This window comes from Lemur catta, chromosome 17 (assembly GCF_020740605.2).
Source record: "Lemur catta isolate mLemCat1 chromosome 17, mLemCat1.pri, whole genome shotgun sequence".
Classification (NCBI taxonomy): Eukaryota; Metazoa; Chordata; class Mammalia; order Primates; family Lemuridae; genus Lemur; species Lemur catta.
This window is the reverse complement of record NC_059144.1, coordinates 28,259,747-28,282,537: the sequence shown is the minus strand read 5'-3', so window position 1 is coordinate 28,282,537 and position 22,791 is coordinate 28,259,747. Positions and strand designations below refer to the sequence as shown.

General features: G+C 40.7%; 1 protein-coding gene across 2 annotated transcripts in view; it reads right to left on the bottom strand.

Moving 5' to 3' along the window:
* PANK2 (pantothenate kinase 2) overlaps positions 1 to 17,756 on the bottom strand; it is a 31,240-nt gene extending 13,484 nt beyond the window's left edge. Inside the window, exons 1-3 of one of the 2 annotated variants that reach the window (XM_045529031.1) lie at positions 17,142 to 17,756; positions 5,063 to 5,415; positions 1,395 to 1,648 (exon numbers count right to left, since the gene is read on the bottom strand). In XM_045529031.1, coding sequence (XP_045384987.1) covers positions 1,395 to 1,648; positions 5,063 to 5,415; positions 17,142 to 17,400 — 866 coding nt within the window. In that variant the 5' untranslated portion in view covers positions 17,401 to 17,756. The remainder of the gene's footprint in view (positions 1 to 1,394; positions 1,649 to 5,062; positions 5,416 to 17,141) is intronic. The other variant, XM_045529032.1, reaches the window with a different exon arrangement.
* Between the last annotated feature and the right edge of the window lie 5,035 nt (positions 17,757 to 22,791).

The following is a 22,791-nucleotide window of genomic DNA, read 5'->3' as shown; positions in this document are numbered from 1 at the left end:
CACGTACAAATGTGTATGTGTGTACATGAGAGAGAGAGAGAAATATAAAATCTACACAGGTTTCAAAGCTGGGACCTTCCCTTACCCTCTCCTTATAGATGCTACCCAGTAACTTTGGCTACTTGGTATATGAATATGATAAACTACACCTAAGAGCAAGGGCTTATTGAGTCTGCTGATGTGATATTTTACGAAACACCTATGGCAATACAATCTTGAGTAACAAAGATTACAGAAAAATAGGACATAAAATCAGAACTTTCAAAGAGAATTTGTTAGCATAATCCTAGAAGAATTTAAATCTTTCACATAAATTTTAACAGATTTTTTTTTTTTTTTTTTTTTGAGACAGAGTCTCACTTTGTTGCCCAGACAAGAGTACCGTGGTGTCAGTCTAGCTCGCAGCAACCTCAAACTCCTGGGCTCAAGCAATCCTCCTGCCTCAGCCTCTCGAGTAGCTGGGACTACAGGCATGAGCCACCATGCCCGGCTAATTTTTTCTATATATGTATTTTTAGCTGTCCATATAATCTCTTTCTATTTTTAGTAGAGATGGGGTCTCGCTCTTGCTCAGGCTGGTCTCAAACTCCTGAGCTCAAACGATCCGCCCGCCTTGGCCACCCAGAGTGCTAGGATTACAGGCGTGAGCCACCTCGCCCAGCCATAACAGATTCTTGAAGGTTTAGTTATATGTAATACCTGAAAACTCAGTTAACCTATTATATAACATTAACAATAAACAGGCTGGGCAGTGGTTCATACCTGTAATCCTAGCACTCCGGGAGGCTACAGGGGGAAGATTGCTTGAGGCCAGGAGTTTAAGACCAGCCTGGGCAACATAGCTAGCAACATCATCTCTACAAAAAAATAAGAAAAAATTAGCCAGATGTGATGGCACACACCTGTAGTTCCAGCTACCTGGGAGGCTGAAGCAGGAGGATCACTTGAGCCCAAGAGTGTGAGGTTGCAGTGAGCTATGATGATAGCACTGCACTCTAGCCTGGGTGACAGAATGAGACCCTGTCTCAAAAAAAAAAAAGAATAAACAGGCCAGGTACAGTGGCTCACTCCTGTAATCCCAGCACTTTGAGAGGCCGAGGTGGGAGGATCACTTGAGGCCAATAGTTTGAGACTAGCCTGGGCAAGACCCTGATCTCTAAAAAATATTTTTTTAAAAATTAGCTGGGCATGGTGGCATGCACCTGTAGTCCTATCTACTTGGGATGCTGAGGCAGGAGGAAGACTTAAGCCCAAGAGTTCGAGGCTGCAGTGAGCTATGATTGCCCCACTGCAATCCAGCCGGGGTGACAGAGCAAAACTCCATCTCCTTACGAAAACATAACATAAAATAAAATAACGTAAAATAAACAATGACTTTTATATAAAAGACTTACCTGGTACCTGTGACCCGCTTGTAATTATCTTTGGAATATACTGCTAAGATGCTAACCCCTGAGCCAATGTTCACCAGAAGCAGAGGGTATGGATTTTTCAAATCAAACGGTAACTTCTGACATTTTTCAGAATCAGCAGGGTTTTCAAAATAATAGCATTGTGACCGTCCATTGAATCCAACTGAGTCAATGTATAAAATTCCTTTTATTAAACAATCTAGTTCGTCCAGTTTGCAAAGCTGAAGATCACCTATCTGTAATGAAATAAGAATGTATTCAGACTTCTCAACACATTAACATAAATAAAAATTCCATTCAATAAGACATCTCCTCTACATTAAACAAACCATAAAATCATGCTCACAGATGTATATTATTTGTGCATGCTTTACAGAACAGATTTGGGAACAATGAACATAGGACAGACTACTGAGACAGACTTCCGCCCCCACAGACCCAAATATACTCTACATACAAAACCACTGGAGCAGCTGAAGTAGCATGCCAAAAAAACATAAGTGAGTATTTACCAACTAGTCAAGCAAAAAACAAGGTCTCTGCTCACAGGGACAATGAAGCAGGTATGTAACTGACATTATAGCCCTATGAGAAAGCACCTAGTGACACACAGCAAGAGCCAGGAGGCTCTGACATCTGCCTTCCAAAAGACCATCTTCAAGGTTATGGAGCATTATCAAGAGAAGCCTCACTTTATTATTTAACAACCTGAAGCCAAAAGGTTTAAAGTGTCCAATTACAAGACTGGCAGGTGCAGTGGCTCATGCCTGTAAACCCAGCACTGTGGGAGGCCCAGGCAGGATGATCGCTTGACGCTAATAATCTAAGACCAGCCTGGGCAACATACTGAGACCCCATCTCTACCAAAAAAAAAAAAAAAAATTTAAATAGCTGGGCGTGGTGGTGCACACCTGCAGTCCCAGCTACTAGGGAAGCTGGTGGGAGGAGGATCACTTGAGCCCAGGAATTGGAGGCCACAGTGAGCCATGACTGCACCACTGCACTCCAGCCTGGGTGACACAGCGAGACCCTGGTTCTCTCAAAACCAATACAAAAAAAAGGCAAGTTGGTCTTGTTTTTGTTTTTTGCTTTCTAGTGGAGGCCAAGGCAGAAGGATCACTTGAGGCCAAGAGTTCAAAACTATCCTGGGCAACTTAGCCAAGATCCCATCTCTACCCCCTCCAAACAATAATAACAGTAATTAATTAAATTAAAAATAAACTGGTTACAGCCTCCTGGGGGGCAAGGGGATTTCAGCAGTATCAAAATTTAAGCCATTTTTTGTCAACTTAATTCCATTTAAATAATTAATAAGGGAATCATTAAATTATTCGTACTATGGAACGCTGTATAACAATTTAAAATGAAGGGGATCTACATGTACTAAAGTGAGAAGAACTCCTAAGACATGTCAAAAAGCAAGCTGAGAAACATTTTATAAAATATAATCCAATTTGCCCATTTTAAAAACCACATTTATATGCATATGTATGTGTGATACACAGTCATGCACAGAAAAATTTAAAAGATGCATAAACTTTTAACAGTCTTGTCTTTGGAGAGATGGTACACACATGCACATTTGACTCTATATTCAATATACTGTGGGAGATAGGAAAGTTAATGGGTAACTTTATCTTAATCCTTAATTAGTTTAACCCCTAATTAAGAACATTACTCCTCTGACCAAACAGAAGGCCTTTCTTTCAGTGTTTATCACTCTCCTTATTTCATCTGGCCACCCCCTCATACCAAGATGAATTCTATGCTGACTTCCTGACAGTTGCATCTCAAAGTTCCAGCATTTTCGTTTCAAAGCCAAGTCATTTTATATTGGTGTTCTACTAAAATCCAAGCAGTTTTCTGACACTGTATGTCAAATCAATTTTTCCTTTTATCTTTCCCATAATTCATGTTATCCTGAAATGTCCTATTGTGCTATTAATTCCTAATAAATCTCAGCCTAATTGATATATTAATATTTACATAACTGAATCCATAGTTTAATTTCACTAAACCACATTATTCAGGATACAACAAACAAACAACATAAAGCAAGGAAATCTGATTCACATTAAAAAAGAAACAGGGCAGCCAGGGTGCCTATAGTCCCAGCTACTCAGGAAGCTGAGGTGGAAGGATCCCTTAAGCCCACGAGTTTGAGGCCATCCTGAGCAACATAGTGAGACCCCATCTCTAAAAATTAATTTTTTAAACAAAACAGGATAAACTCAGCATTTTAAAAAATATTTCACTGTGGTTTATTAAATATTGAGTCATTCCTAATGCACAAACAGGATTTAATAGGCACTTCATTTTCATACAATTTTTAAGACCAGCCCTGGTGCACACAAATAAGAAACCCCAATAGCCTAAAGAACCAATTCCTAAGGTATAAAATCCACTTTGCACCCTCTCCTCCTATGATTACCACACAATTAATCATAGCCTTTGATTAGCCTTTGATAACAGCTTGACTGGTTTTCAAACACGTTCCAAAGAGTACCTCTATAGGGTTCTGGGAATAGAGGTTTTCTCCTTTATCAGTCATGATCCAGAGTCCACTATGAGGTTTTCACAATGGAGGGGAACCATCTCTCCTCCTGTTACCTCCCCCTGTACTCACAGGTGGAAAAGAAACCACTGAAAACCAAGAACCAAGAAAAACCCAAACAAAGAATATAAAACCTTTTAAATACTTCACATCCATTCTATATTAAGATTACTATGGCCAGTTTGAAAAAAAAAAAATAAGACCAAGGACAAAGAATGAGGACAAGGTCACAAACCATACAATGACACACAGGAGGAAAAAAAGACATGTAGAATAAAAAAAGGCATAATCTCCTTTGGACTAACATTCTCATTTGGTGGCATGCAAAACATGGTCACTGAAGACATTTTAAATCTATACTGCACCCTGAAGGTCAGGGTCTTGATGAATTCATTTGTCAGTTCTACCACCTACCCCCACCATCCACCCTCATAGGGCCTAGCCTCAAGGCCATGCTCACAGTGTTCACTGAATGAAAGCAAAAACTGACTGCCCCTGGGGGCCAGACATGGTCAAGAGACTCCAGTTAACAAGTGTGCCGCACATAACACATCAGAAGGCATTGGGAGAGGAGGGCTCTGCAGTCAGCCATCTCAGACTAGCCCAGAGGCCTGAAAACACTACTTTTGACCAGACTTCCTTAGTTTTTCAAATAGTGAACATGCCAGGAAACAACTGAGGGGGGCAAGAGAAATTTCATGGTAGACAACATTATAATTTTATGACATGAAATGACATGATTTTTAAAAATTATTTTTCAGTCTCATTATTCAAGATTTAATGATGTTGCTCCTCATAAGTAGTTCCTTACTCTGCTTATCACAGATTAACTAATTTTTCATACTAAAGGAACAATGAAATGCTACACTTTTAGTGATTTTGATTCTCACCCATACATCTGAACTGGGCAAAAAGTAAACTATACAACAATGTCTAGGATGACTAATTCCTGACTATCATGATTTACATTTAACCTTCACTTGACTCAAGAAAATTCAAGTTCCATTAGAGATGGAAATGATTCCACCATTTGCTATTGGTATTATTTTTAACAATCAAATTACCATAAATTTTATATAAGCTAAAAAATGCATACTGTGAGAAAATCCTGCTCAAATTTGTACGCTCCACCTCCAGTGGCACAAAAGACAGTGTGGAGACTTGAGAAGTTTTTATCTCTGCCCATTTGAATAAAAGCAGGCATGTCATGAGTGGGAAAGCGTATAAAGTGCAGATTGCCTTTGCGTCCACACAGAGTCAGGTCCTTCAGCTCGAGGTGCACGTCCCGAATGCCCGTGGACCCATAAGCCACATTAGAAGTCAGGTACTTCCGAATACTTTTAAGACTTTCTACTTCTTCCTCTTCTTCTTCAGCAGTGATGTCTTTGGGTTCAAAATAAACCAGCTTGACCAGGGTTCCACCAATATCCAAGCCAAACCATGGAAAAACTAAATGGGGAAGAAAAAGAAGTCAGAACAGCTTTTTTCTAAAAACTATATTTACACGTAAACTAGCAACTTCTTTCATGCCCTGTGGTTTCCAAGGGATATAATTCTAAACAAAAATGTTTTTTGGAAAAGAAATGTTCTGATCTGGAAGCATATCTTTAAGAGAAAAAAAAACTAGGACAAAGATTGAAAAGATAAATATCAAAGTACTGCACCAACCCCTAACCTTCCTGTACAGACAAGCATAAACTGCACTACAAAGTATTTTTAAAACAAGAAAATGTCTACTGTTAGCCTCAATTCTGAAAAACAAAGATTGAAAATTAAGCCCATTGGCTTACAGAAGAAATGTTCAGACTTCAGAGCTCCAGTTTAATACTCAAACTAGAGATAGAAGAAATTCCCAACCCTATGTAACATAAGCTCCAGTGGTCAATTTCTCTTTCAAAATTTGATATCCCCAAAATAAAAGGTTTCAGTGGACTTTAAGTTAACTTCTGTTCCCCAAATAAATCCTTACCCAAAAAATGACTTCAAGAGATTGGATCAAGAGGGACCACACAGACATATAGACGGTCCCCAACTTAACAATGGTTCGACATAACAATTTTTAAAAGGCATTTGGTATGAACTATGCTTCCAGTTCCCATTCTGTTTTTCACTTTCAATACAGTATTCAATAAATTACATGAGATATTCAATACTTCATTATAAAATAGGCCTTGTGCTAGATGATTCTGCCCAACTCTAGGCTAATCTAAATGCCCTGAGCATGTTTAAGGTAGGCTAGGCTAAGCTATGATGTTCAGTAGGTAAGGTGTACATATTAAATGCATTTTTTATTTACAGTACATTCAACTTTAGCAGAATGTAACCCCATTATAAGTCGAGGAGCATCTGTACATGCCTTCTCCTCCCACCCTACATCCTAGAAATGACTAAAGATAAGGACTTATTGATAAATTCTTTTCTAAAATAATTCTGGCAAACAAGAAGTGACACCACCAGCAAAACTGGAGTGATTCAGGCAATAACCATGCAAAACCCTCAAAAGAGGAATGCTATTAAAACTGGGAGCAGCTATGAAGGTGGGAGAACATGTAGCAGTGCTCCATCCAAGCTGTGCGTTGAGGTGGCTGCCACAAGGAAATAAGAGCAGGCTCTGGCACAGTCACAGGTGATCTGGTGGGAAAAGGCATTTGGTGCAACTGGACAGGCCCCTCACTTTCCTCTACCAAGAACCACGCCCCACCTCCACCCTCATAGAGGCAAACTCTTCACTGAGCATAGGCCCTGGAGCCCCAGAACCAGGATAGCACCCAGGTGGCTGCTATTACCCAGAAGGAATAAGGAGATGCCGCACCTGGCCAAGTATCTCATCTCTCCCCTACAATCTATCCTAACACACTGGTAAACAGAAACTGCACCCACCTACTGACAGAAAAACAGCCATTGGCAAATCAGAGATGATCACTTTATAAACTAGAAAAAACAAAAGGGAAATCAACACCACAAAAATGAGAAACTATCTGAAGAAAGAGTTGCAGGAATAAACAGGAGAATCATAAATATCCTCAGAGGTAAAATGAGACCTAATCCATAAAAAATGAATAAGCTACCATAAAGAAAAATTGGAACTTTAAAAATACTGCCAACTGTGTCTGGTTGCAAAAATTAACACGTGATAAAATTATATAGAACCAAATACACATACACAAAAGAGTTTATATAAAACTGGTGAAATTTAAATAAAGTTTGTCCATGTTAGTTTCCTAGTTGTGGGAAAAATGCTCTCAAAACCAAAGGACAAACTACTATACACTTAGCATGCATGAATCTCAAAAACAGGCTGAGCAAAAGAAGCCTTGCACAAAAGGCTATATGCTATACGATTCCATTTATATGAAACTCTAGAAAATGCAAATCAATCATTTCTGCATCTGAGAGCAAGCAGATCACAGGCTAGGGGTGGAGGGTATGGAAGGGAAAACTGCACGAAAAAACTTTCTGTGGTAACTCAAATCTTGATTGTTTGCAGGAGGCGTGTGTGTGTGTGTGTGTGTGTGTGGATATGCACATCTGTGAAAACGCATGTAACTGTACATGTAAATGGATGCAGTTTATCATATGTAAATTAAACTCAATGAAGACATTTTTATTTAAAAAAAAAGAAAAAAGAATTGCCAATATAAAGCTCAATGACTGTATTTAACAGCAAAATGGGTAGAGAAAAAACATGCCTCTCAAGTATGAAGGAAAGGCAGATATAGAGAATACCGAAACAGAAAGTCCAACATCTTATGTGAGCTCTAGAAACTTCCTAGGGGAGAAGGAAGACATGAATCATCAGGTTGAAATCTTAAGTGTTAAACATAATCAAATAGGGGAGAAGGGGAAAATAACTTAGACACATCCTATTGAAATTTCAAGAAATCTTAAGGAAAAAACTGAATTCCTACAGATATGTACATCACTTAAAGGTAAATATTAGACTTTTCATCAGCAACACAGATACTATTACAGAAGACAATGGAGCACTGGCTTCAAAGTTATAAAGAAAAAGATTTTGAAACTTACATCCAGCCAAATCAGCTCTCAAGGAGGAATGCAAAAGAAATTTTCACACATGAAGGGGCTCAGCTTTTACTCCTCAAAGACCTTCTCTGAGTTAATTAGTAGATGCATGCCAACATAATTTAAAAACATCCAAGAGCTTTAAGAAACTTTTTTATCCAGGAGCTATAAGAAACAAGCAAAGGTACCAGTTCATGCTGACTTTTAGAAAAATAAGCAATCTGAAACTAAAATACTTACATTATTTCAACATAGGAAGTCGAAGAGGGAAGAGAAAGGAGAAGGAAGTGAAAGCAAGCAGCAATTCTGTCTTGTTGGGAACAGGAAGAAAAGATAAAGATTCTGATTAATCCTAGATAAGGATACAGAAGTGACAGTTTAAATGTGTTAAAAATTTACAGATAACTCCAGAAGAAGAGAAAAAGAACATATGACTTTCAAACAACTAGGGGAAAAAAAGCAGTTCAAAAACAAGTAAGAAAAGAGGAGAAAACAAAAATACAAAATGAAAAATGACAGGAATGAATACAATCAGTAAGCACAAACAGGTCAAATTTCTCTTCCAGATTGAAGACTTGCAACTCTATGCTGATGAAAAAAACACACCTCAAACAAGATAATATAAGTACACTGAAGGAAAAACGGTAAAACACCCACAATGGAGTCACATGAGAAGTTGAAGATGAAAATGGCATGGCATTCCGTCAAAATTATCACTTGTATCAAAATCTTAAGCACTCAAGCACTTCACTGGAGAGCAATATACTAGACAGAAAAGCTGACTTACTTTTAGGAGCCACGGAATAATAAAAGTCACAAGTTTCAAGACCAGCATTACACTGGTCACAGGGCTATGCTGCCATTATTTCCCCCCAAATAGTTATCTACCGAGGAAATGACACTCGCAATTCTCATTCATCCCTGCATTCACTCACAATCACATATTCACTGATCAAAACAGTGGGTAGACTCACTGGCACCATTTATTTAACTGATTTGCCAAATTTATACAGTTGAATGTGGATAGGCAAACTAAATGCCTGGACAGTGCTACTCCACTGAATCAAGCAAATGTTAACAGAAAGCAAATATAGTACTAGCAGACCAAACAACACAAACAAAAAAATATTAAGTGGGGACAAAAAGGGCTTATGTCGTATGCATACGGTCAATGTAACAGCCATGATCCTTATATATCTAATACATGCTTCAAAAAATATCAAAACAAAGAAAAATTGACAAATCTACAAAACACCTTGAGAATGACACAGATTTCAGAAATCTGCAGGTTACACATACACAAAATAATGGTATACAAAGGATTTGAATATCACAGCTAATAAGGTGGATCTATTACACACAAATAGAACTTTGTATCAAAAAACCAAATATACTTTCCTTTCAAATACCCATAAGCCATTCACAAAAATTAACTGCACTAGCTTAAAGAACTTCAAATTCCAAAGAACAAAAACAAACTGCATTCACTCACCACAACACCTCAAAATTAAAAATTAATCCAACAGACACAACCAAATAAATCTACTTGGAAATTTTTAAAGCGGTCTTCTATCAACTCTTGAGATTAAGGAGGAAATCAAAACAAAATTTATTTTAAAATGAATGACAACAAGAACACAATATAACAAAACCAATAGGATACACTCAAAGCAGTACTCAAAGGGAAACTTCTAGCCCTAAATGTTTATTAAATGCATTCAAACAAGAAAACCTGACTAAAAGGGAATGTTGCATACAATTTAAAATGCTAGAAAAATAAAAGACCCAAAATAAGCAGAAGTTATTAAAGATTAAAGATGTAAATGAAATTAGAAAAACATCTTCATTGTGAACAAAGCCACAACAAAGCTGATCAATAAAATCAAGCCTCAAAAAAGCCATTAAAACAAATTTCTGGTTACTATGTCCAAGAAAAAGAGAGAAGATACAATTTTTCTTGAAATAGAAAAAATAAAAGACGAAACAGTACAAAACCAGAGATTTTTACAAATAAGCCCATTGTACATACAACTTTATCAACAGTTAAGTTTAAAATGTACACTAAACAGAGGATTAGCTAGAAAATAAGAGTACAAAAAGTAGCTCAAAATGAGGTAGAAAACATAATCAAAAGCACCAAAAATTTTTGAAAAGCGATCAAATATCTACAACCAAAAAAAAAATTAAAAAAAGGTTCCAGGCCCCCAATGGTTTCCAGGCAAACTTTTATGAGCCAAATCAGTCTACTAGCATAACCTTATGAAAAGTATGAGAACTCAGCCAGGCACGGTGGCTCATGCCTATAATTCTAGCACTTTGGGAGACTGAGGAAAGAGGATTCCTTGATGCCAGGAGTTCCAGACCAGCCTGGGCAACACAGTGAGATTCCCATCTCTACAATAAAATAAAACTATGAGAACCCAAGAAAAAATTATCTCACAACACAAATGCAAAAATACTAAATGGAATCCAGCTATGCAGTAAGAGCCATACACTATGGCCAAAAGAGATTCTTCTCAAGAATACAAGGATGGTTTTTACGTTAGAAATCTCAATAAGATGAAGGAGAAAAAACATGATTATCTCAATGGTTTCCAAAAAATAAAATCTAATAAGAAAAATCAATTAAAACCAACAGAATAAAAAATATTTTTAAGGTATTCAGGTATTAAAAAATACAAACACAGGCTGGGCGTGGTGGCTCACGCCTGTAATCCTAGCACTCTGGATCGCTCGAGCTCAGTTCGAGACCAGCCTGAGCAAGAGCGAGACCCCGTCTCTACTAAAAAAAAAAAAAAAAAAAAAACAGAAATTATCTGGCCAACTAAAAATATATATAGAAAAAATTAGCCAGGCATGGTGGCGCATGCCTGTAGTCCCAGCTACTCAAGAGGCTGAGGCAGTAGGATCGCTTAAGCCCGGGAGTTTGAGGTTGCTGTGAGCTAGGCTGACGCCATGGCACTCACTCTAGCCTGGGCAACAGAGCGAGACTCTGTCTCAAAAAAAAAAAAAAAATACAAACACCAACAGCTTTTCATATATAATAATCAAAACTCAGGCCAGGTGCCGTGGATCGTTTGAGCTCAGGAGTTCGAGACCAGCCTGACCAAGAGCGAGACCCCGTCTCTACTAAGAATAGAAAGAAATTATATGGACAGCTAAAAATATAGAAAAAATTAGCTGGGCATGTGGCGCATGCCTGTAGTCCCAGCTACTCGAGAGGCTGAGGCAGAAGGATTGCTTGAGCCCAGGAGTTTGAGGTTGCTGTGAGCTAGGCTGATGCCATGGCACTCACTCTAGCCCAGGCAACAGAGTGAGACTCTGTCTCAAAAAAAAAAAAAAAAAGAAAAGAAAAGAAAAAAGAAAGAAATTGAGGTGCAAAAGAGCACAAGGTTAGTCAAGAAAAGGTAGAGGTGGTAAGACTCAAACCCAGATTTCCTGAGTCCTTTAACAAGTATCTTTTCACAAGTATCTATACAAACCTAAGAGCACAGAACACATATTCTCAATCCATAAGAAAAAAATTAAAGGCCAGGTGCAGTGGCTCATGCCTGTAATCTTAGCACTCTGGGAAGCCGAGGGGAGACCAGCCTAAGCAAGAGTGAGTCCCATCTCTACTAAAAATAGAAAAATTAGCCAGGTGTGGTGGCACACACCTGTAGTCCCAGCTACTTGGGAGGCTGAGGCAGGATGACTGCTTGAGCCCAGGAGTTTGAGATTACAGTGAGCTATAATGATGACAATGCACTCTACCTGGGGCAACTGAGCGAGACTCTGTCTCAAAAAAATAAATAATTAAAATGCAGTTTTTAAAAGTTCACATACTCCAATAAACTGAAGAGGATCAACAATATATAAGCAAAAACCAGGAGCCTAAGCAGAGAGTATTGGTAGCTCAGTTCATATCTTTGTTATAGTCTTTTAATAGTTTCTGGATTTTTCTCTATACTATTGATCAAACCGTTTACATATCCAAGAATTGAGGCAGGAGAGGTTCATTAGATGTATGTTCTCTTGCTAGTTGAGGGAACATACAATTGAGGACATGTAATTCTCAATTGTATTTCTCAACATTCAGCCTGTCCAAAGGGGCTTGGATTCCTACTACTGACTGCATGACCATCCCATATACTATAACATGCTATAATATAATGAATACTGTAATAATCCTTCCGAGTCTTACTCAAAACACTATGTACTTCTGGTAGGAAAAGTCACGGAAAAGGAACTCTTGCTATATCATCATACTTCATGTTTAGGAGAAGGCCTCCACTCTAATTCATGGGTCTTGGCCATTAATATTCACAGATATTTCAGTCTATTCACAGCCCTTAGCATATTTCCTGGTATTAAGTGCTCCACAGTACTCAATCTAGGCAACCTATACTTGACTAAGGACACATTTCCAGAGAGAATTTAAACCCTCACAGATTTACATAAAGCCATCTTTAGCACAATGTCACATGGTTTCAACAACTTAAATCCTTTCTAACACGAAAATACATGGTTTATAAAAGTGTGCTCAGTTTTCCAACATTATTATGAATTGCACCTTTACCAGACCACATGTGGTTTATATATTTCAAACCCAAATCTCTAGGCTGTCCTAGGAAGCATTATCTTGACCTCACATTAAAAGATACACTTTAATAATTATTCCCTTTTAAAATACATTTCAAATGATAACATAGTAATTATTCTTATGCCCAAAATAGTTTAAACTCAGGGACTAGATACTTATATACTGTAAAATCAGCAGACTCAAAATAAATTTTCCATTCAGGAAATATAAACACACAAAATGTAACAGACTACTAAAAAATTGAAAGATGGCTTTTGGCTAATTTAGAAAGCATATTTTAAGCCACAATTCAGAAGCCAAGGTGGGAATATTGCTTGAGTCCAGGTGTTCCATCCAAGCTGCAGTGAGTTATCATTGTGTTACTGCACTCCAACCTGAGTGAGAGAGAGACCTTGTCTCTAAAAACAGCCATTCTTTTCACTGCCTGATAAGTTCTTCTCCAACAGCCTAGTCTATTACCTTGTTCCCTCTTTCTCCTTTTAACATGTGTCTAAGCAAAATATTTTTAATAGCATACATCTCTTCATGCTTCTGGTCTCCTCAAATAAACAGAGGGCGGAGACACCAATGCTGAACAACCATATTATCCACCAAATGAATGCTTCATGCAAATGGCCACTAAAATAATATAGTGTGCCATTTTACACAGCTGCATAACTGGACCAGTTTTAGACTCTACTTAATGCTTAATATTTATTATACATCCAAGATGAGGGACCATATTTAGTTTCATTTAGAAAACCGATAAATCGAGAGGTTAAAAAATCATTCTCTCCCATACTGTCTCTCAAAAATGGGCTGCAAAGCCACAGGAATCTGACTTTTTTCCTGAGCTCCCAGTGGGCAGCCCTTCTTAATTCCTTAACTGAAGGTGAAACATTGAGCCTGATAAATGGCAGTCAGACAGGGCCCCAGCTGCCAACATTGATACTCCCCGAAAAACCAAGAAAAAACAATCCATTTCCTAGGTTAGTACTGTCAAGCTACAAACAAAAGCTTTATTTTCTAAACTTAATGAAGGTTAAGGATATTCCATGATTGGCATGAGTCCAAAATCAGCAAACGTCCCAAAGATCTCCCTGGCGTGCTACAACATGCGTGGGAGTCTTCTTCAAAGAACCAGTTCCAGCTTGTCATCCATACTCCTGCAGAGCACTCGGATCCCAAGGTTCCCACATCTCCTGCACATCTGCTCCACATCTGGGGCTCTTGATAAAAATGTATGTTCTCTTGCTACATGAGTGTACACATTGCCAAAACTGTGCATTTTACTGTAGGCAATTATGCTTCAATAAAATTTTAAAAATAACTTTAGACTCCTTTGCAGACCTGTAGTGTGCAATAATGGGTTGGGGTGGATGAGAGAAAGAGCTTTAAAAACTTCTGAGAACCACAGCTCTGGATTACATCTCATGTACCTTCTCCCACCACAAAATGTGGACCAAGAACACTGAAGTCAGACACTAGGAATCAAAACCCAACCCCATCACTATCTCACTATATGGCTTTGGACAAATGGACAATTTCAAAGGGACAATGAGCTTGTTTCCTCATTGGAAATTGGGGATAAAAATACCTACCTCACAGGATAATTCTGAAACTTAAATGAGACATTTATAAAATAACTGGCATAGCATCTAACACAAGCAGGTAAGCACTCAGAAAGTGGTAGCTACATTACCATCATTAGCCTCTTTGTTTCCATCATTTTTTTTTTTTTTTTGAGACAGAGTCTCACTCTGTTGCCCAGGCTAGAGTGCCAAGGCGTCAGCCTAGCACAGCAACCTCAAACTCCTGGGCTCAAGCAATACTCCTGCCTCAGCCTCCCGAGTAGCTGGGACTACAGGCATGTGCCACCATGCCCGGCTAATTTTTTCTTTATATTTTTAGCTGTGCTGATCATTTCCTTCTATTTTTAGTAGAGATGGGGGTCTCGCTCTTGCTCAGGCTGGTCTTGAACTCCTGACCTCGAGCGATCCTCCCACCTCGGCCTCCCAGAGTGTTGGGATTACAGGCGTGAGCCATCGCGCCCGGCCTGTCTCCATCATTTTAAAACAATCTTTATTTGGTATTTCTTAGCCCTGTGAGACATACCCCCCACCTGACTCAAAACATTTGAATAACTTCTTACATATACACATGCCTAGCCTCATACCTAGAGATTTTGATCCAGTAAGACTGAGAGGACAGTTTTGGAAACCACACTCCTCTAGGGAACATATGTGGCAGAACATTATATAACAGGGCCACAAGAGTTCCTAAGATAACCTGAACAGCTCCTTCAAGTTCCAAATGACAACTAGTTAGTCTCTACCTTTAGACTAGCGTAATGACATCATAACAAGGTTTTCTAACCTCAAAAAAAAGATGGCACCATTCCATACCCAATCCTCCCAATAAATACAAACAGATTTAGTTTTCATTGAATTCTCTCAGAGTTAATGACTAAAGTATTTTCTTGGAGGGTTCAGCAATCAACAAGCTGCCTCTCTATCTAACAGGTGCACCCTGGATAGTACAAAAAGAGCAAGGAAGGAAGAACAATGAGGATCTTACTTATTTCTTTAGCGGGTCTTATTACCTGAGAGATGACTTTTCATGATTATTCAGTCAGAGAAAACAATGAAGGGGATCCCGGCAAACATCAGACACCAAAACAAAAAATAAATCCCACAACATGAGTATCTGTCTACTAAGTTCCTTAAAAGAAGTTCTGAAACCACCTTAACATAACCTCCTCCCCAAACAGTCTAAATCAGTTTTTCAGAGTGGCCTTTGAGTCACCTATATCTGAATCATATGAAGAGCTTGTTAAAAATACAGCTTCTTAGACCCCTCTCCAGATTCTGATTCCAAAGATAGAGAATTGGGCCCCACTCTGCATTTTTGTTAATAACTCCCTAGGTCAATTTTATGCTCAATATATGGAAGTACTTCCGTAGTAGCTAAAAATTTTCACCTCAAATAAAAACACAAAAGATCATTCTTATGCTTGGTCCTAAAGCAATCAAGAAACAACATAACATAAATAATTCAGTAAAACACAGTGGTTAAGAGCAGAAGCTATGAAGCTAGAATTCCTGAGTTTACATTTCTATTCCACCATGCACTGGCCATTTGACACTAGACAAAAGCGCCCCAGTTTTCCCATCTATAAAATAGAATACTACCACCTACCTCAGAGCTGTGAGGGCTAATGAATTATTAAAACTCTCAAAAGAGTGTCTGACCCATGCAAACACCCAAAACACAATACTTAGAATTCTGTGGCTAATGGCTGTTGATTCTTATTTGCTGAATCTCTGGAATTTACATCCATCTCGAATGATGCAGTACAAAACCATAAAGGAACTAATATTTGGCATTGCTTAAAATTCAGGTGCTTTTCAAATCAAACCAGGTAACTGACTCTGAAACCAGCACAGGTTGGGAATATGTTTTCCAAATCTCTTCCAATATGAGAAAAAACAAAAGAATCAAAAACTCCCAAACTTTTCACAGTAAAATAGAGCTACATTTAATCATCCAAATCACAAAAGATACAAGAAAAGCAACTGGGTGGTTCAGCTAAGTTACAAGACTATCCAATAAAGACCTCACCACACATCCTGCCATTTTCCCTCACTCTCACAGTCTGAATTTAAACAAGTCAATTTCCTGAAATAGGAATCTGGCAACCACCACCAAAGAGTCTAACCATATGCAAAATGCTACTACATTGTAAAGCTCAAGTTCTGGTTATCAGGACAACTGATACTTCCAACTGTCACTCAGCAGAGCTGCGAGACAGCGGTCCAGAATTGAAGACCTGTGAAAGGGAGAAAATGCACGATGCAGAAAAAGAAAACTCATAATAAAATGGAGAAACCGATTTTCTGGGAAGACCATGTGCAACTCCCGAGGCAAAATTCAGGAAAATGTCATTTTCCCTCAAAAGAAAGAGACTTTATGCCCAGAATGCTACGTTCTGAATCGTGAGTGCCTGGAAATGGATGGAAGGAAATCGGGGGATATCTGGGTGAGAGATGACCTAAATTCTCATGGAAAGAAAAGCAGCCAAAGCTTAGAGGTGCACAGAATCCAGTTTTAGACCTGGACCAACTCGGGGCGGTTAAGCATTTTCCAGAAAGCCCGAAAACGCCAGATAAAAAGGACTTAACGTCTTGGAGAGCAGTTCTTTGGAAACCCACGGAAGAGAGCCATTGGGGACTCAAAGGTTTGGGGGGAGGGGAAGAGAGGCAAGGCGGTGGAAATGAGTCAAAAAAAACCTTCTCGAGGATAAAATCATGTGACTTTCGGGAAAGAATGTCCAAGGAACTAAGAAGAGGGAGGAGGGGTCCTGGGGAAAGGCCACCCGCTCCAACAAACGCGAAAGGCAGACCAACGGGCGCGAGGGCCGAAACCCGAAGGAGCCGCGTTTCGGGGACCGGAGGCCTCCAGCCGGGTGCCAGGCCACGCACCAACCTAGGACCACCGTGCGGGGGCACTGTCTGCGCGCGGGAAAAACGGCGGTCAGGCCGGAAGGGGGCAGGGCAGGGCGGGCCGGCAGGGCGCCCCTCGGGGCACTTACGCGGACGCTTTTTCTTGAGGCTTTCGACGCGCTGGCGGGAGACCGAAGTGGGGCCGCTGTAGGAGCCAGGCCGGTCCCGCCTGACGTCCTCCGCCGAGGCCTCAGCAGCGGGCGCCGACGCGCTGCTTGCCCGGCGTCGCATTGGCTCCTGCCGCCGCCCTTCGGGGCCCCCGGGTGCCGGGTCCCCGGCTGACGAGGCGGAGGTGGCGGAGGCCTTGCCGTGGCGCTCCATGGGCGCACCGAAACGGCCCGCTCCCATCCGCAGCAGCCACCGCTGCCGCCCGAGCCAGGCCCCCAGCGCCGGACTCCTCCTCGCCTCCTCCGCGGCAGTCCAGCCGGAGCAGAGGCGCACCCTCGCCCGGCTGCCTCTTCCGTTGCGCCAACGCGCAGCGAGCCAATCCGAACAGGATGAAGGCGGACCGATGCCTCAAGTCCAATCAGCTCCCTGACTCGAGGCGGAGCGACCGTGCCTCCGTCCAATGAAATGTTCCCAGGACAGGGCGGAGCGGAGAGTAGTGGAGGTGGGGATCCGGGCTCCGCGGAGGAGAAGGCGGTGTCGCCGAGGGGAGAGTGATGGCGGCGCCGCCCAATGGACGCGTGGGTGGAGGGTCCTGCGCCCCCTTCTTGCTCCCCACCAGCCTCCACGGGTGGACCAGTCTGCGCCCACGGGCCGCGGAACTCTCCCGGGACGGCGTCACGTGCTCCCGAGTCCCAGTGCGTTGCTCCGTGCCGTCCTCTCCTGGCTCTCGTCCGCCACCAGCCCAGCGGTGCTTCCGCAGCGTCTGGCCGCCAGTCGTTGGCAGACAGAAGGGCTTGAACCGCGGCTGACCTTAGCCTTTGTCCCTCTGCCTGGTTCCGCAGCTGCCGTCGAGGCCGCCAGCCCCTCCCCCAGCACGTTTGGGCTAAGCCTCCACTCCGCTTGCGTTGGAGAGATGCTCAGGGTATCAGAAGGAATGAAAGGACTGGGGTTGGTCTCCATGGCAACTGGCAGAAAGAGGTGGGTTATAAATCCTTCGCCACCCTCCTGTAGTGAAGGAGGGAGTGTAGGAGCCGGGGAGTAGGATTTTGAAGGAGTCTGGAGCCCCTTTCTGCATGGTTTATAGAAAGATTTGGTGGCCACCTTGGAACCTGGATTTTTTTTTTTTTTTTTAATCATCTTCCCATCTCTTTTGGGGAGAGAAAATGGTCACCTCCCTCCCTGAGACCTTCACTTCTCACACCTACCAAAGGCCCTTCCAAGCATGCCTCCTACCAAAGGCTGCTCAAGCCTGGAGTGATCCTGCCTTGCGCTGTACCCCCAAGGCACTCCCTCTGTCAAGTTTAACTGGACTGTGGGCTAATTATTTCCGCAAGTGCCTCCCCTGGGAGACCGTAATGTCCCTTGGGCAATGATGCTTATTTTCTTCACCTCTCCTGTAATGACTGGTTGTAACAGACTGAACAAGAAGGTTGAGATTCTCTTTCTGCCTGTTGAATAGAATTCCCATGCTCACTGCAAAGTAGCTTTCCTCACTGTAGGAATAACTCTGGAAACCTCATTTCCTAACTTTGGAAATTCCAGCTACTGCAGGAAGCCACCCCAAATGGATCCTAAAGAAACCCAGGAACATCTATACCTACTCTTCTAAATCTCAGTGCCGGACATTGCCTACCTTTCTGCCTCCTCCAGAAAAATCTGGTCCTCCTTGACCTGAGGAAACTTCCATTCAAGTCTGCGAGCTCTGATAGATCATCCTGAAGGATCAAAGAATTATCATCATCTCTTGGGTGCCAAGATGAACCCCAACATCATAACAACACCTGAAACGTGTAGTGTTTTTACGGTTTGCCTAGTACCTTTACATCTCACTTAATCCCTATAGCAACATTTGGCTGATGAGGCAACTTATCCAGAAGCACACAGCTTAAAAAATGACAGAGCCTGGACTCCTAAGAAGTTCAGCTACTCTCTGCCTTATGATAAAAGAAAGCACAGATTTAGTGAAATTCCAATAAATTACTGGAAGGCCTTTTTCTCCGCTTAAATACACATATGAGTCTTTCGTATATTTGTAAATTTGCTGACAGTCTGTGGCCATCATAAAAGTTTATAATAACAGGTAAAGCATATACTAATGGCAACTAGGTAGGATGTTTATAATCCTAAATCAAAAATGCAAGTAAACTGAGCAAAAGAAACCAGACAAGAAAGACTACAGGATCTATAATTCTGTTTATATTAAGTTCAACATTAATAAAGGATGTGAGAAGGGAGGATGATGGTTACTTTTCAGAAAGGGAGAGAGAATGTTGAGAAGAAACCAGATAGGCTTCTAGGAGGTTGGTAATGTTTTGTTTCTTTGATCTGGGTGGTGGTTACATGGGTGTGTTCACTTTGTATTATTTTGTCAAAGTGTTCATTTATGATTTATGCACTTTTCTGCGTTATACTTAAAACATTTATTTTTTAAAAAAAAGAAATTGAAAATTGGCCTTGGAGCAAAGTAAGGGAAACCCATGATTAAGCTTAGAATTTTTTTTCTTTAAAAAGTGAAATGAAAGTAGCAATTAAGAGGCTTCCTTTCTCCGTGGTTATTATAATAGTTCATTTTATAGGGAAAGCTTATTAAGTTCTTCATCACTCTTCTCAGTTATTCACCCCTGGGGAGAAGCCAGTTTTCTGATGTACACACCAGCATAAAAAACACAGGGTACAAGGTAATCATAGTGCTTCAGAGGAACTAGCCAGATTCTAAAAGAATAACATGCAAATCTAGAGTCATTTCAGTGCCACAACATCATACAAATACTCATCTATCTTATTAGTTGCCTATTACTAGGCAAAACCCCAAAACTTTCTCTTAAACAATGATAAATACTTATGTATTATCTCAGTTACTGTGAGTCAGGAATTCAGAAGTAACTTAGCTAGGTGGTTCTGGCTCAAGGTCTTTCAAGAGGTTGCAGCCATTAGAGGATGTAATGGGCTGGAGGATCCTCTACCAAGATGGTATATTCACACAGCTGGCAGGTTGGTGCTGGCTGTTGGCAGGAGGGCTGCTTGAGTGTCCTTACAATATGGCAGCTGGATTCCCCCAGAGCTAGTGATCAATGAGAAAACAAGTCAGAAGCTGCAATATCTTTTATGACCTAGGCTGAGAAGTCATACTGTCACAGGAAAGTAATTTCCAATGTTGAGAATCACTTGAAGTCCAGGTGGGTCCCTGGCTTCATGCAAGAAAGAATTCAGGAGTGAGCCGAGAGGATAAAGTGAAAGTGAGGTTTATTTAGGAAGTATAGAAAATCTACTCCGCAGAGTAGAGGCTGGTTCTCCCTGTGGAGGAGAACAGCCTTCATGGTTCCTTTAATCCCTTTAGTTCAGCAGTCGCTTAATTATAGGGTAAACAGGGAGAAATATTAATGTTATTTCTTGGAAATAACGATGCTCTACAAGAAAACTCAATGGAAACTCAGAGAGGGTCTGTCCCCTCTTCTGGCTCTTAGAAGGAACAGATGATGATGTGAATCATTGGGGGCCAGAGGACTATAGGATCCAAGACAGCTTCCACTTATTCTCTTCCTCCTGGTATTCATGTCCATGTGCGGTACCAACTCACACTGAATGGGGCTGGCCCCCCATTTGCCAGGCCACAGAGGTTTACAGGCCAAGTTCTTTCTCCTTTCATTAGGCTCCATCTGTGCCGGGACATGAGGAGTGTGTAAGTCAGGCCTTTTTTCCAGATTGTAATAATGTGAGGAACTTGGGAAAACCTTAACTACTTACTGTCTCTCTCAAAGGACAAAGAAACATGAAGCTCTTAAGCCCCAAGACACTTTTCCAAGGCCTGGCCCCTTGCCCAGAGTCCACTACTGAATAGGAGTAGAGGTGTGTTGGATGTGCACATACACATGCACAATATAGCTAGCATATGGTCTTCTGGTGGGCTCACCAGAATTCACAGGCAATGTGAAAGCACTGAGTGCTTTCACAGATAAGTCTCAACTTGTCTCAGGAGAATAGAGAAGGTAAGTTCAAGATGAGATACAATGAGTTTAGAAAAACTCAGAGTTCCTAGACATGGAAGATCCTGTCCCTTTCCAAGCATAGAAAGGATTGAAAAATATCCCTTCATTTTCAAGCTCAAGGTTTATCTTTGACTAAATATCCCTGATTTGGATACTATTAACTTCTCAATAACCACTAATAGCCTAGCGACTTAAATAGTTGTTACTCTGAAAAGCAATCTCTGCTCAGTTTGAGAAATAAAAGTAAAGTGCAACTTCTTGAAACTTTTAATATGCTGAATAGCATGGTGAATCTCCAAGGGGTGGCTGGGGTATGTTGCTATCTTCCAAACATAATTGACTCTTTTTTCACAGAATTTATTCCCTCAGACCACACTTTGAGAAATTCATCTCTGGGTATAAAATCACTTGCAACTCTCTTATATTGAAGGTATGAAGATTCTTTCCATTTTGAAAGCTCAGTGGCTAGTATTTTTTCACCCCCAAATAAACCTATTTGGAACAGCATCTGTCTTCTGAAAACAAGTTTGTCTTCATTTCTCGTAAACAGTTCCACTTCCCCACTTCTGTTAGTTCTCTTAATGGTACTGCCACTGCCATTCTGTTGCCATAAGTAACTTGATCCCTTCCTTTCATTTGCCCCTTTCCTTGAATCCAGCACTGTTCAAGAGGAATATAATGCAAACCATATGTGTAACTTAAGATTTTCCAGTAGCCATATTTTAAAAAGCAAAAAGAAACAAGTTCATTTTAATACTTTACTCCAATATATCCAAAATATTACCATTTCTACTTGTAGTACTAGTGACATTTCAAGTGGTCAGTGGCTATCACAGACAAAATGCTCTAATCAGTAATTTATTTCAGTTGCCCCCTAAATGTTTGCTGTGCCTCTAGTTTCTCTACTCTCCAGGCCAACTGCTGCCAGGTTAATCTTATTAAAACATTGTTCTGTTTATAATGCCGCTTCTGTTGAAAAGGTTTTGCTGGCTTCTTTGCCTACAGAATAAAGTTAAAATAACTTAACATCTAAGGAACTCTGCCATTTGGCTACTTCCCACTTTTTGTCATTACTTCCCATATGCTTGCATAACACGTTCTAGCAAAGCAAATCTCACAGTTCTCCAGATAGGCTTTACTCGTACCCAGCTCTAAGCCTTGGCTAACTCTGTTTCTACATGAAACTCCTTCTCACCACGTTTCTGCTCACCAAAATCCAACCCAACTTCCGTGGCATAGCCCAAATGATACCTCCTCCTTAGGGTCTTCATTGATTACTCAGTTAGCTGTGAACCTTCTGATCTTTTCTATTATGTCATTCAATGGCATTTCTCACGTACTTTCTTGTCTTAAAAGTCTTGGTGTACATGTTGTATAATCCCAACTGGATTGTGAGATCTATTAGATTAAGAGTTTGCATCTTCACATCCCCACAGTGCCTTTCACAGACTAAGAGGACACACACAATGTGGTAACGTATGTTCACAGTGGCATTAACAACTTTAGGATCCTTTAAAATACCAACATTTTTGTAGTGTACATGTTTGACATCTGCCCAGCTCACAACGATTCCCTCTTGTACCTACCCCAAGAGATCATAGGTTAGGCACCAATAGCCATGTTTGTACCTCACAACCCTGTTTGT